This window comes from Schistocerca nitens, chromosome 4 (genome assembly GCF_023898315.1).
Source record: "Schistocerca nitens isolate TAMUIC-IGC-003100 chromosome 4, iqSchNite1.1, whole genome shotgun sequence".
Classification (NCBI taxonomy): domain Eukaryota; kingdom Metazoa; phylum Arthropoda; class Insecta; order Orthoptera; family Acrididae; genus Schistocerca; species Schistocerca nitens.
In genome coordinates this window covers 552,509,175-552,523,541 of record NC_064617.1, presented here as the reverse complement: position 1 = coordinate 552,523,541, position 14,367 = coordinate 552,509,175, and the positions used below count along the sequence as shown (strand labels likewise).

The following is a 14,367-nucleotide window of genomic DNA, read 5'->3' as shown; positions in this document are numbered from 1 at the left end:
TTCGTCTTTGATTGTTTACACACATTCGACGACCTTTTTCATGTTAATTAAAATGTTCAAAACCAATACTTGAAAACTTTCTGCATGAAACACCACAATACTTCAAACAATTAGAGTTATTGAAAGGAATGCCAAGAGAAGGAATGTACACAATCCTCTGGTTGGAAAATAGATCGTGTGATTGGTGATGCGGTAGACAGACAATAAACTTCGACGACGTTGTAGAGGAATTTAAGGCAGTTGTTAGGCAACAATGACGAAGAACCTTGCACCCTGTTGTCTTGATGGTAACAAAGAGAAGTATACATGCAGGTTGAAATTGAGTTTATTTTTGCATCCACATTTTCATTTCGTATATATATTTTCAAGGACAGGTTCGTATTTGCATTCTGAACGATACGTTAGAGCGTACGTAGTAGCATTACAGGTACATAACACGGCAATGATGAAAATGAAATTCAGCTGTGTGATATCTACAGAAATTTTTGGAAAGAATGACTAATGGGAGTATTATTAAACGCATCACAGTATGTTCTATGGTGCACTGCGTAACGCCGTGTGGCCTGTACTCGTTGAACACATCTCCCACTAGAATGTGCCAGGGTACGGCAGAAGCGGCACATTTTGGTTCCAGAAGTCCATGCGTTCGCTGTCCTTATTGTGGGCGAGCGTGAAGTTGGCCTGCATCAGCAGGTAGCTGCGGCTGGTCAGGTCATACGGCTCCCAGACCACGGGATCCGCCTCGGGCGTAGGGTTCCTGGAAGAGTACGAACAGAAGTGTCAGTCGTTCCTGGAAGAGTACAAAACAGGAGTGTCAGCTGCACGCTGGTTTCTTATGCTTTTTCAAAGCTTACATTGGGTCTAATATTTCCTGTCTTCACTTCTTACGCACCAAGGGAAAGTCGTGTTTCACATTAAATATTTCCTGCTATTTCTACGAAATCGATGTTGTAGTTTTAATTCGTTCACACTTGTGCCAATAGTGTTACAGTGAGCCGCGCGCAGTGGCTGCGCAGTTTGAGGCGCCATGTCAGTCCAAAAGGGCATAAGCATTGGCTTTCGGGTCAATGGTGAAAACATTTCCAAAGCGGCTAAGTTTGTAAATACACTCCTGGAAATGGAAAAAAGAACACATTGACACCGGTGTGTCAGACCCACCATACTTGCTCCGGACACTGCGAGAGGGCTGTACAAGCAATGATCACACGCACGGCACAGCGGACACACCAGGAACCGCGGTGTTGGCCGTCGAATGGCGCTAGCTGCGCAGCATTTGTGCACCGCCGCCGTCAGTGTCAGCCAGTTTGCCGTGGCATACGGAGCTCCATCGCAGTCTTTAACACTGGTAGCATGCCGCGACAGCGTGGACGTGAACCGTATGTGCAGTTGACGGACGTTGAGCGAGGGCGTATAGTGGGCATGCGGGAGGCCGGGTGGACGTACCGCCGAATTGCTCAACACGTGGGGCGTGAGGTCTCCACAGTACATCGATGTTGTCGCCAGTGGTCGGTGGAAGGTGCACGTGCCCGTCGACCTGGGACCGGACCGCAGCGACGCACAGATGCACGCCAAGACCGTAGGATCCTACGCAGTGCCGTAGGGGACCGCACCGCCACTTCCCAGTACATTAGGGACACTGTTGCTCCTGGGGTATCGGCGACGACCATTCGCAACCGTCTCTATGAAGCTGGGCTACGGTCCCGCACACCGTTAGGCCGTCTTCCGCTCACGCCCCAACATCGTGCAGCCCGCCTCCAGTGGTATCGCGACAGGCGTGAATGGAGGGACGAATGGAGAGGTGTCGTCTTCAGCGATGAGAGTCGCTTCTGCCTTGGTGCCAATGATGGTCGTATGCGTGTTTGGCGCCGTGCAGGTGAGCGCCACAATCAGGACTGCATACGACCGAGGCACACAGGGCCAACACCCGGCATCATGGTGTGGGGAGCGATCTCCTACACTGGCCGTACACCACTGGTGATCGTCGAGGGGACACTGAATAGTGCACGGTACATCCAAACCGTCATCGAACCCATCGTTCTACCATTCCTAGACCGGCAAGGGAACTTGCTGTTCCAACAGGACAATGCACGTCCGCATGTATCCCGTGCCACCCAACGTGCTCTAGAAGGTGTAAGTCAACTACCCTGGCCAGCAAGATCTCCGGATCTGTTTCCCATTGAGCATGTTTGGGGACTGGATGAAGCGTCGTCTCACACGGTCTGCACGTCCAGCACGAACGCTGGTCCAACTGAGGCGCCAGGTGGAAATGGTATGGCAAGCCGTTCCACAGGACTACATCCAGCATCTCTAGGATCGTCTCCATGGGAGAATAGCAGCCTGCATTGCTGCGAAAGGTGGATATACACTGTACTAGTGCCGACATTGTGCATGCTCTGTTGCCTGTGTCTATGTGCCTGTGGTTCTGTCAGTGTGATCATGTGATGTATCTGACCCCAGGAATGTGTCAATAAAGTTTCCCCTTCCTGGGACAATGAATTCACGGTGTTCTTATTTCAATTTCCAGGAGTGTAGTTCGCGTGCCGCCGTGCTACAAGTATGCCGTGCATGGCGAAATGATGCTACCCAAAATTTGCGTTGAGGCTATTCTTGTACACCACTGGCCCGAGATGACAGGGCTGAACGATAACTTCAGAGATGTATATTGGTCAACAGACGTGCAACTGTTGAGCCACTGACAGCCCAGATGAAGCAAGAGGCTACCAACAGTGTCTCCTCAACGAGTATTTAGCGAACGTTGATGCGTATGGATGATGTTTGATTTGTGAGGCGCTCAACTGCGCGGTTATCAGCGCCCGTAGAAAATCCCAAGTTTTACGTAGTCCAGTTTTTTTACATGATCAGAATATAGCCACTGTCACGAATGATGATGAAATATTGAGGGTAACACAACCACCCAGACCCCATGCAGATAAAATCTCCAACCCGGCCAGGAATCGAACCAGGGACCCCTAGATCCAGAGGTAGCAACGCTAGCCACTAGACGACTGCTGCGTATGGGCCTCCATGGTAGGCCCCTGTTCATGCACCAATGCTGACTACTTTTCATCGGCACCGAAGGATAGAACTTACACTGACTACTGGTCATCGGCATGAAGGATAGAATTTACACGCCCGTACCGCAACTAGATGTCCACTGAGTGGCGAGTAGCGGCATTTTCAGACGAATAACATCTTATGCTCAAACAGACAGGAACCAACCACTCGGAAGGGTCCAGGCCGGAGGAGTGAGCGTTGTTGTTGTTGTGGTCTTCAGTCCTGAGACTGGTTTGATGCAGCTCTCCATGCTAATCTATCGTGTGCAAGCTCCTTCATCTCCCAGTGCCTACTGCAACCTACATCCTTCTGAATCTGCTTAGTGTATTCATCTCTTGGTCTTCCTCTACGATTTTTACCCTCCACGCTGCCCTCCAATACTAAATTTGTGATCCCTTGATGCCTCAGGACATGTCCTACCAACCGATCCCTTCTTCTAGTCAAGTTGTACCACAGACTTCTCATCTCCCCAATCCTATTCAATACCCCCTCATTAGTTACGTGATCTACCCACGTAATCTTCAACATTCTTCTGTGGCACCACATTTCGAAAGCTTCTATTCTCTTCTTGTCCAAACTATTTATTGTCCATGTTTCACTTCCAGAGTGAGCGTTACGGTCTTTTTAATGTTTTCGAGCATTTTCTTGGTGACTTTGTCATGCTGAAAGGCCAAATAGATCAACACAAATATACATCTAGCCTTGAGGACCCCCCCCCCCCCCCCCCGTGCAGTTAGTTTTTCGTCGGTGCCATGAAAACTACAAACGTGTCATACGGCTTGAAGTGGACGTGTGTGATTCAAAGAGCAGCAGGATTAGGTCACAAAACTCCCTGGATTTAAACCGAATTGATTATCAGTAGGACCACCTCGATCGGGCTGTCCCCGTGGCAAAGGTCCTCAACCGAGCTCTACAGCGCAGCTGGCCATGGCACTGGAGTCCAAATGGCTCCATATCTTTCTCGCTACTTTCCAGAATCTTAATGAATGCGATCCGGCTCGTCTCGGATCGGTCCACGCTGCAAAACGGGCTTATTGTGGGCTTTGAAAGGTGGTTACATTAATGTGAAAGGTGGTCACATTAATGTGACTCGACAGTGCATTATAGTCTTCTGGGATTAACGTCTTTAAACTTTGGCACTTTTGAAACTTATGATTACTTTAGTGAGAAAGATTGAGTGAATAATGACAGCTTTGTCTGAAGCGCTTTGGGCAAACAATAGAAAGCTTAAACCGGAAATTCCAGACGTTAATATTGTTTTAGAACAGATATAACATCAACAATCTCAAGAAAGTAACAGTAGTGCGAGAATAAGATAATATTTCTTAGCTTACACTTATTTTATGGACACATACCCAAATTTTGCAAAGTTGGTCCAAAGGCGCAAAACATTTCTGCGTACTCGGTCCTCCTCGGACTCGGGATCCAAATTATACTCAGTATCCTTCCGCACAAAAAGAGATGGCAATTCTCCGCTGTGTATGACGCCTGAAAAGTTATGTTGATCACACTCTGAACTTTGCTAAAACAATATGAGCATGCAACATGACACGTAGCCACTTATAAAAAAAGTCTGTGTTCCGGTTCTGCCTTTTACTGACACAATTATATTAAAGTAATGTGGATGAATATTATGCAGATACGATTACATCTTTCAACAGCAAAATATTCTGAAATAACTCCTCATTTAAGTGATGGTGAATGTTATCGACGGGGGCACGATCTTTGGTTAAGCACCGAGCCTAGAACAGAGTAAAGTATGATGTCAAGGACTGCTTAGCTGACTGATTAATTCATCATAATTAAACTATTATGAATTACATGTTACAGCAAGAAGTAAAGTACCACGTATATTAAAACACCAGACTTTTGAAAGATGAAGTGCTTTCATTATTTTAGCTTTCACACTTGTAATCTCGATAATTAGTTCTTCATAAATTACATGCCGTTGCGCAAAGATTTCCATTTCGCTAAGACTGAACAAACAAGTTATTCGAAGGGGTTTCAGAAACTGTTACACATGTCTTCCCATGCTAATACCACTGTGCAACTAGAGTATCACATTGTTCTTGCGGACATCGTTCTGCTGTGATGCCGATAACAAGTGCTTCACAGTCTGTGATTAAAATGGCACAGCAACTGGAAACAAACTCCAAAGTTGAAGTGCGCTGGCAGTACGATTCATGCTAACAGAAAATTTAAATAGCTCTCAATTTCTTAGTTAATTTCTTTCAGAACATGGACCAAATGCAATGTCGCGCCCAGCCATGGGTCCATGATGCGAACAATTTGACCAAGGACACACTGACATGGGACATGCTGATAGGGCAATACTGATCTCGCGCCATGCGGTTTCCATCTTTTCCCCATGCTGAATGAATACATGTAGCGGAAACAGATTTTGCAACGATGAGAACGTTCAGCGATTCTCACTTGGCTCTGAGACCAAGGAGGGGATTTCTACCGTCGAGGAATTCAACGATTGTCAGAACGTCCCGGGCGTTTCTTACAGCGCGTTTGTTGAAAAATGGTGCCATATATCCGAGACACTTTGAATCGTAGTACAGCAGTTAATAAAAGTTATTTGAACTCTGTAATAATGTGTACCTTACGGTAACGGATCAAGAAAGTAAGGGAATAGGAGAGTCATATAAATAGCAGAGTGAAATTCACTACGTTCGAATGGAACAGCACTGCTCAACCACACAGAAATATCAATACGAGGCAGCCGATAGGTGTAAACATTTCGACACAGTTAGTGGGTTTTTGTTGTGCGGCATCAACTCCTCTATGGGTGACTCTGCGCAAGCTCAGAGGACAATGGTTGGAGGAGTGCTGTTCAATATGCCTGCGTTATTCTCGTAACATTATGTAGCAAACGCTAAAGAGGACACAGTAATGCATATCAGTGGTTTGACAAAGCAGTTGCAAGCCAGAAATAAAGAGGTTAAGCAAATACGAAACTTGTAGTCTAGGGGTAGCGTCTTTGATTAGTAATCAAAACGTCCTCAGTCACGGGTTCGAAACCCATCTGCACTTAAACTTCGATTAATAATCAGCATTGGTGGCCGCAGACGTCCGGCATAAGAAGTCACTCTCATTCTGCCAACGGCCTTTTCCAAAGAGCGGAGGAGCGCATAGAGGCTCAGGGCACTCTCCGGACCTTGAGGTGGGAAACTGCCGCTAAAGACGAAGGATCAGCAATGGTCAAGGTCGTGAGGATGCAGAAGGCAATGGAAACCACTGCATTAAAGACACATGTCATTTTCCCAAAGGACATGCGGTTTGTAATTTAAAAAAAATATCGTGATGATCTCTGCAGTCGCACAAGATTCCGGAATAGTCCCCCCATACGAATCTCCGGGAGGGGCTGCCAAGGGGGAGGCAACCATGAAAAAAAGATTGAGTAGTCAACGAAATGATAACGTTCTAAGAGTCGAGGCTTTGAACTTCAGAAGCATGATTGCGGCAGGGAAGCTAGGAAATCAGAAAAAAGAAATACAAAGGCTCAATCTATATATACTATAGTGACATGGAAAGGGACAACAATTTGTAGTCTTATAAGTATACGGTAATATCAGCTACAGCAGAAAATCGTCTAACGGAGTAGGACTTGTTATGAATAGAAAGGTAGGGTAAAGAGTGTGTTGCAGTGAAGTGTTCAATGATAGAGTTGTTCTTGTCAAAATCGACAGCAAACCAACACGACAACGATACTTCATATACACATGCCGACGTCGCAAGATGAAGACGAAGCGATAGAGAAACTGTATAAGGACATTGAAAAAGTAATACAGTACATAAAGGGAGAAGAAAATCTAATAGTCACGGGGAACTGGTATACAGCTGTAGGGGAAGGAGTAGAAGAAAAGGTTTCAGGAGAATATGGGCAAGGGACAAGAAATGAGACAGAACGGAGACTAATTGTGTTCTGTAATAAATTTCAGCTAGCGAATAAACTGCCCAAGAATCACAACAGGAGGAGACATACTTGAAAAAGACGGGTGACATGGGAAGATTACAGTTAGATTACATCAGGGTCACACAGAGATGCAGAAATCAGATACTGGATTGAAAGGTGTACCCAGGAGCAGATATAGACTCATATCACAAAGTAGTAGTGATGAAGAGTAGACTGAAGTTCAAGATAGTTACGAAGAATCAATACCCAAAAAAGTGGGATACGGAAGTACAAAGGGGTAACAAGACTCGCTTGAAGTTCTCTAAGGCTATAGATACAGCAATAAGGAATAGCTCAGTAGGCAGTACAGTTGAAGAGGAATGGACATCTCTAAAAAGAGCAGTCACAGAATTTGTAAAGAAAAATACCGGTACAAGGAAGGTAACTGTGAGGAAACCGTGGTTAACATATGAAATACCTCATATCATCGATGAAAAAAGGAAGTACAACATGTTCCGGGACATTCGGGAACACAGAAATACAAGTCGCTGAAAAATGAAATTAATACGAAGTGAATGGAAGCTAAGGCAAAATGGCTCCATGAAAAACGTGAAGAAATCAAAAAAGAAAGGATTGTCGAAAGGACTGACTCAGCAGACAGAAAAGTGAGATCAACCTTCGGTGCCAATAAAAGCAAGGGTGGTAACAATAAGAGTGCAACCGGGATCCCACTGTTAAATGTAGGAGAGAGAGCGGATAGGTGGAAAGAATACACCAAAGTCATCTATGAGGGGGAAGATTTGTCTGATGTGATAGAGGAAGAAGCAGGAGTCGATTTGGAAGACACAGGAGACCCAGTATTAGAATCACAATTTAAGAGAGCTCCGGAAGACTTAAGATTAAATAAGGCAGAAGGAATAGATAACATTCCATCAGAATTTCTAAAATCGTTGGGGAAAAGGGAAACAAACTTACGTTGGTGTGTATTGTGTATGAGTCTGACGACATACCATCTGACTTTCGGAAAAATATCATCCACACAATTCCGAAGACTGCAAAAGCTGACAAGTGCGAGAATTATCACTCAATCAGCTTAACAGCCCATGCATCCAATTTTCTGATAAGAATCATATACAGAAGAATCAAAAAGAAAATTGAGGATGTGCTAAATGACGATCAGTTTGGCTTTAGAAAAGGTAAAAGCACTAGAGAAGCAATTTTGAGTTGCGGCAGCAAAATTACAAAATATCAAGACACGTTCATAGGATTTGTCGACCTGGAAAAATCGTTCGACGATGTAAAATGGTGCAAGATTTTCGAAATTCTGAGAAAAATAGGCGTCAGCTGTAGAAAGACACGGCTAATAAATAATACGTACAAAAGCCACGAGGGAATGATAACAGTTACGACCAAGTGCTCATATTAAAATGGGTTGATGGGGAAGTAGTCATTGCCCCCTACTGTTCAACCTGTACATTGAAGAACCAATGATAGAAATAAAAGAAATATTCAGGATATGAATTAAAATTCAAGGTGAAAGTATACGTATGATACGACTCGCTGATGAAATTACTGTCCTGAATGAAAGCAAGGCAGAATTAATGATCTGCTGAATGGAATGAACAGTCTAATGAGTACAGAATATTGATTGAAAGTAAATCGAAGAAAGACGAAAGTAATGACAAGTAGCAGAAATGAGGACAGCGAGAAACTTAACATCAGGATTGATTGTTACGAAGTAGATGAACTTAAGTAATTCTGCTACCTAGGCAGCAAAATAATGAATGATGGACGGAGCAAGAAGGACGTCATAAGCATACTAGCACGGGAAAAAAGGGCATTACTGGCCAACAGAAGTCTACTAGTGTCAAACATAGGCCTTAATCTGAGGATGAAATTTCTGAGAATGTACGTTTGGAGTACAGCATTGTTGGTAGTGGAGTAGTGACTGTGGAAAAAATCGGCGCAGAAGAGGATCTAAGCATTTGAGATGTGGCGCAACAGGCGAATGTTGAAAATTAAGTGGACTAATAAGGTAAGGAATGAAGAGATATCGCACAGAATCGAAGAAGGAAGAAATAAGTGGAAAACACTGACAAGAAAAAGGGACAAGATGATAGGACACCTGTTAATATGTCATGGAATTAGTTCCATGGTATTAGAGGGGGCTGCAGAGGACAAAAACTGTAGAGGGAGACAGAGATTGGAATACATCCAACAAATGATTGAGAACGTAGGTTGCAAGTGCAACTCTGAGATAAAGCGGTTGGCACAGGAGAGGAATTCGTGGCGGGCCGCATCAATCCAGTCAGAAGACTGATGACCGAAAAAAAGTAAAATAAAATAAAGCAATGTAGCAGGAAGATAGATCGCTGACAACTCGTAAAAAGCGGAACCGATTCGGTTATAACGATAAAAGTCTCCTTAACACCAAAAATACTCCAACTCGCTGTGGTAGAGGCAATCGATGGCGTTCACATCTTTCGCTATCGATTCTCGTATTATTGTGTTGTGACACCTTGTGAACGAGATTGTTCGTATATCGGTCATACTCTTGCCACCTTACAAGATGACCACTGATCCGTTACGACGGATGATAGAAGTCAGCGTCGAGTACCAGCTGCCGCTGATGGATGGTCCAGGGGCCTAGTATCGTCTCGCCAGCCCGGGGAACAAACTGCTCCAACTCTACCGTCGCTTGGGGTAGACGGCCTACCGAACCTGCGGTTGGGATCAGCATTCATCACGATCTCACAGCATCAGACATAGTGGTCCAATTGATGGAAGAACTCGGGCAGTGACCTAGAAAGAACAAACTATTGCAAGAGCGGCATGTGATACACCACGTACTCGCGCTGTGGCCACCGTCGCCTCCGCCATAAGACTACTAAAAGTTACTGACCTGAGCACAGGGATGATGCAGCGAAGTGCCAAGACACCAAATTCCGACAAATATGCGGCAACGAGTTGTACGCAGAGAAAAAAGTGAAGTAATATTTAATTCTGTTTTATTGCGTCTAGTGACGCCAGAAATGCTCCTCGGTTATCACCCTAACAAAACACTAGGGGCTTCCAGCCCGCAAGTGGATGACCCTTACATTACTTTGAGAAGTCTCCTCGTGGATGAACATTTTTCCTAAAAGAGACAGCAAATCAGTAACTCTTACGTTTCGTAAGCCCTACTGCCTGACTTAGCGTTAGTTCCCTTAGTTTGCTCGAAACTGTTGCTGACGTCAGATGTGAATCTAAGTTTTGCAGAAAGTGGAAATTAATAGAAGAAAAATAGACGAAAGAAAGAAGTAATGTCGGATTATAGACGGTCCAAAACCATGGATGTCACAAGAATGGGGAAGAAATCGGTCCTGTCCTCTTCCGAGGATCGAAATGTAATTCGTCGTAATCGATTCAGGAGAACTATGGTACTCCTGCTTGTCCGAGACGGATTTTAAACTCATCGAATCACGATTCCAGAGGCTTAAGCACTCCACCACATTAAACGATGACTGAAAAATGTTACAATCTCTGTGTCAGAATACAGCAATTTGTAAGCAAAACATTTTCTGCCTCAGACAAAATCTGATAACGTGTGGGGCTACCTACTCTCGTAAATGGATAAATGTCTTTTCGTTAAACCACGTCACCAACTTGGACAGGTAGTACACAGAAGTGACGCGTAGCTATGGGTACGTGTGGCTCTATTCTGAAATAGATGTTTCATCTACATTCACAAACATTTTTATTGCTTCAACAACATGTTACTATGGATAAAATAAAAAGGCATATTTTATGAACAGAAAAATAATTTAAGTGTCAACATTAAGATATAATGCCATGCGTTAAATTATCACTGAAAACATGTAGGTAGTCAACCACTTACCCCATTCATTTGTAGGAACGTTAGGCCCATGATAGTCGAATTCGTAGTAATACACTGGTACGTCAGTTAACTGGGTCAGTTTTCTGACCAAGGAATCAGTCGGCTCGAAGAAGGTGATGTCTTCGTTCAGCTGATGCAATAAGGCAATCTTGTTACGAAATGGTACTCAAATATTTAAAAAATGCTGCTACGTTAACGAAATAATTAGTAAGTAAAACGTGTAGAAGTGAAAAATCAGTTGCATGTAACGTCTCTTGGTTCTGCAATTTCAACCATCCTGAAATAATCTCTTGTTTAGAAGAGCATTCGACAAAAAAGTGTAACATCTGCTTTATAGTTTTATAACTTTAACATATGTTCTCTAGGAACCATGTACACAGTAACTGGGCACTTTGGTATTGACAATAAGCGACTTTTTTTATTCCTTACTTCAAGCTTGAGTGAGTTTTCATGTACTCATTATGTAATTTACTCGAGTGGAGGCAGAATTTTGAGTTGATCACGTGAAACAGTATTTGATTTGAAACAGAAGATTAATGGTGACCGGGAGAACAACACGGGAAACGTGAATAATTCAACAGAGTTCATTGGTGATTTGGGTAAGAGATTGTTTTACTGAGTCGTTAGAGAAGCATTATTCCGATCAAAAATAGCTAAAAGATTAATGTTGATAATTACACTTGAATTTCAGTATTTTAAACATAGCTGCACAACAGCAACGGTTCCACGTAATAAAATTATAAACAACCGACCAGTTGTAATTGATAAAGAATTCTTTACCTAGGTTTCAACAAATTTAAATTTGTCTTCTTCAGAAGGTGGCCTAAGGACAATGAACATCATAGCTTACATTAGAAAGGTATGAAACTTATGTCAAGAATAGTCGGTTGTGAGCTCTGCAACATCCATGTACTAATTTATATTTACGTGAAAAACCCTATTTTTAGGGCTATATTTTAATTTTGACAAATGGATCTGTGTAGACATTTGTAAAAATGGCGATGATACATCAGTCCATACTAATGTAAAATTGCCACCTTCTGAAGAAGACAAATTTAAATTTGTTGAAACCTAGGTAAAAAATTCTTTATCCATTGCAACTAGTCGGCTGTTTATAATTTTATTAATCACAGTGAAGTTAGTATTATTGTATCAACACCACAAATACGAGTGCGAAATAGGGTTGTTAGGGTTGAAAGGCTCATCAAATGATAAGTGACTGTATTTGTGAGCTCCTATTTACCTCGTTCTGTTTTACTTAACATGGCTATTGTCATACTGTTGACTGTCATTGTCATAGTGATGTAACTAGAAGTGCGACCTATAACATCAATAATTACAAGGTTGCTTAATGCAAAGAATTTACAGTATCGTCTGTAAATTTAAAAGAAAATTATTTAGACGAACATTCGTGAAACAAAAGATCAAAGATGATAATCTTGCAATTGACAGTTAATGGCAGATGTAAATGCCCATACAAAATTATTAAAAAAAAAAGTTAATTTTAAAAACTACAGGCTGCGGAATCGCAGACACCGGGTGATAATTAGATACATTTAAAGAACAGGTGTGCAAACAGTAAATATATGGGAAATTCTAGAAGTACACTGCCATATCACAAATTAGTTACATTTAAATAGGAAACGCAAGTATACAATAATGTCTATGTGGATACAGTGGTACTAAGACCAAAGCAATATCAGCCACAAAACAGCCTTATTACAGCGAATAACTTAGCGCTATGTTGTAAACAGTATCGACGGGTTTGCCGCCGGATAACGTTGTACAAATTCCATAATACTCGTATTTTCTCGGAGTCGCTCTCCGACAGTTTCAGGTGGTCCAATCATGCTGGTGGCTAGGTACGACGGACGGTATCGCCATATCGACGCCCCTGTATATAGAACACGCGCGCCAAGAAGTCCCAGAAAGATGACGCTGGGGATAAAACTTTCGTCTTTTCGTAAATCATGGCCTGTACTGTATTCAGATAGTGTTCTGCAATTGCCGACTTCTCCGGTTGGCGTAGGCGTGTGTGACGCTGATGTTCATAACATCTTTTTCCATGACCAATATTCTGAACAAGTGGACGGTGTCGCCATGGGTAGCTCTCTGTCTCTTTGTGATGGGCAATTATTTTATGGAGGACTGGAGAAAAATCATTACAGTCAGTCACTCTCAAACCTCTTTTTTTTTTTCGGCGGTATGTCGAAGATATATTTTTGGTGTGGCCACATGGACTTGATACTCTGCCTAGGTTTCTTCAACATTCAAATTCGCCCCATCCGCATATAAATTTCACATCGGAAGTCACAAAAGATGGTACTTTTACTTTTCTTGATGTTTTGCTACGAAGGAAAGCAGATGGAACCTTGGGACATATTGTCTACCGCAAACCAACGCATACAAATCAGTATTTGCAGGCCACAAGCTGCTATCACCCGGCTCAATGCGATGGTGGATCATGCGCGTTCAGTTAATAGAGTGCATGTGGTATCGGATCCTGAAAGCCTGTCGACTGAGATACAACATTTGAAGACAGTGTTCCGACAAAACGGTTACTCTGATGATGATGGTTTGTTTGTGGGGCGTTCAACTGCGTGGTTATCAGCGCCCGTACAAATTCCCAACCGTTGCTGAGTCCAACCTCGCCACTTTCGTAAATGATGATGAAATGATGAGGATAACACAAACTCTCAGTCATCTCAAGACAGGTGAAAACCGCAGACCCGACCGAGAATCGAACCCGGGAACCCATGATCAGGAAGCGAGACCGCGACCGCGAAACCACGAGCTGCGGACGGTTATTCTGAGTGACAGATACGTAAGGCATTCAGACTCAAGCGAGTTCACTCTATGGAGCAGAGTAAAGATAGGGAGACGCTCACCACTTTGGCCTTTTTCCCGTAATTTGGTGCCATGCGTCAAGAATCCAAAGAGTCCACGAAAGATGTGGCATATGGTGTGTCGCTCAGCCATCTGCGAAAAGCAGAAACCTGTTGGGTTTGGTTAAGGATGATCTTGGCGCGACTAAAAGTGGTTTGTATAGAATTCCCTATCTTTGTGGGGCGGCATATATATCCCAGATATGTCGCACAGTACAAGAACGCTGTGATGAACATCAGTGTCATACACTCCTACGCCAACCGGAGAAGTCGGCAATTGCAGAACACTGTCTGAATATAGGAGATTGCATGATTTACGAAAGGACTGAAGTTTTATCCCTGGCATCATCTTTCTGGGATTGCATCATTAAATAATCAATACATATTCGTTCAGCTGAAAATCTCATCAGTGGGGATGCAGGATTCAACTGAGAACAATCTGGAAGCTTGCATTGGCTACTATTAAATCACGACGAGAAAATCCAGATTTTTCCATAACAGGTTCGTCATAACATTGGTCTATTACGGTTTTTTAGTGAGTAAGATCTGGCCGCACTCTTAGTAAACATAGTGTACAGTGCACGCGCAGGAGGGACCCTCTGTAATTTGTGGCAGAGGGCGTTGGAGTATGGCGCCATCCATTGGCAAAT

General features: G+C 43.2%; 1 protein-coding gene across 3 annotated transcripts in view; it reads right to left on the bottom strand.

The window, feature by feature from the left end:
* Positions 1 to 407: 407 nt before the first annotated feature.
* LOC126253067 (para-nitrobenzyl esterase-like) overlaps positions 408 to 14,367 on the bottom strand; it is a 186,356-nt gene continuing 172,396 nt past the window's right edge. Inside the window, exons 9-11 of one of the 3 annotated variants that reach the window (XM_049954157.1) lie at positions 10,833 to 10,962; positions 4,410 to 4,542; positions 408 to 757 (exon numbers count right to left, since the gene is read on the bottom strand). In XM_049954157.1, the coding sequence (XP_049810114.1) occupies positions 589 to 757; positions 4,410 to 4,542; positions 10,833 to 10,962 (432 nt within the window). In that variant the 3' untranslated portion in view covers positions 408 to 588. The remainder of the gene's footprint in view (positions 758 to 4,409; positions 4,543 to 10,832; positions 10,963 to 14,367) is intronic. The other 2 variants (XM_049954155.1, XM_049954154.1) reach the window with 2 other exon arrangements.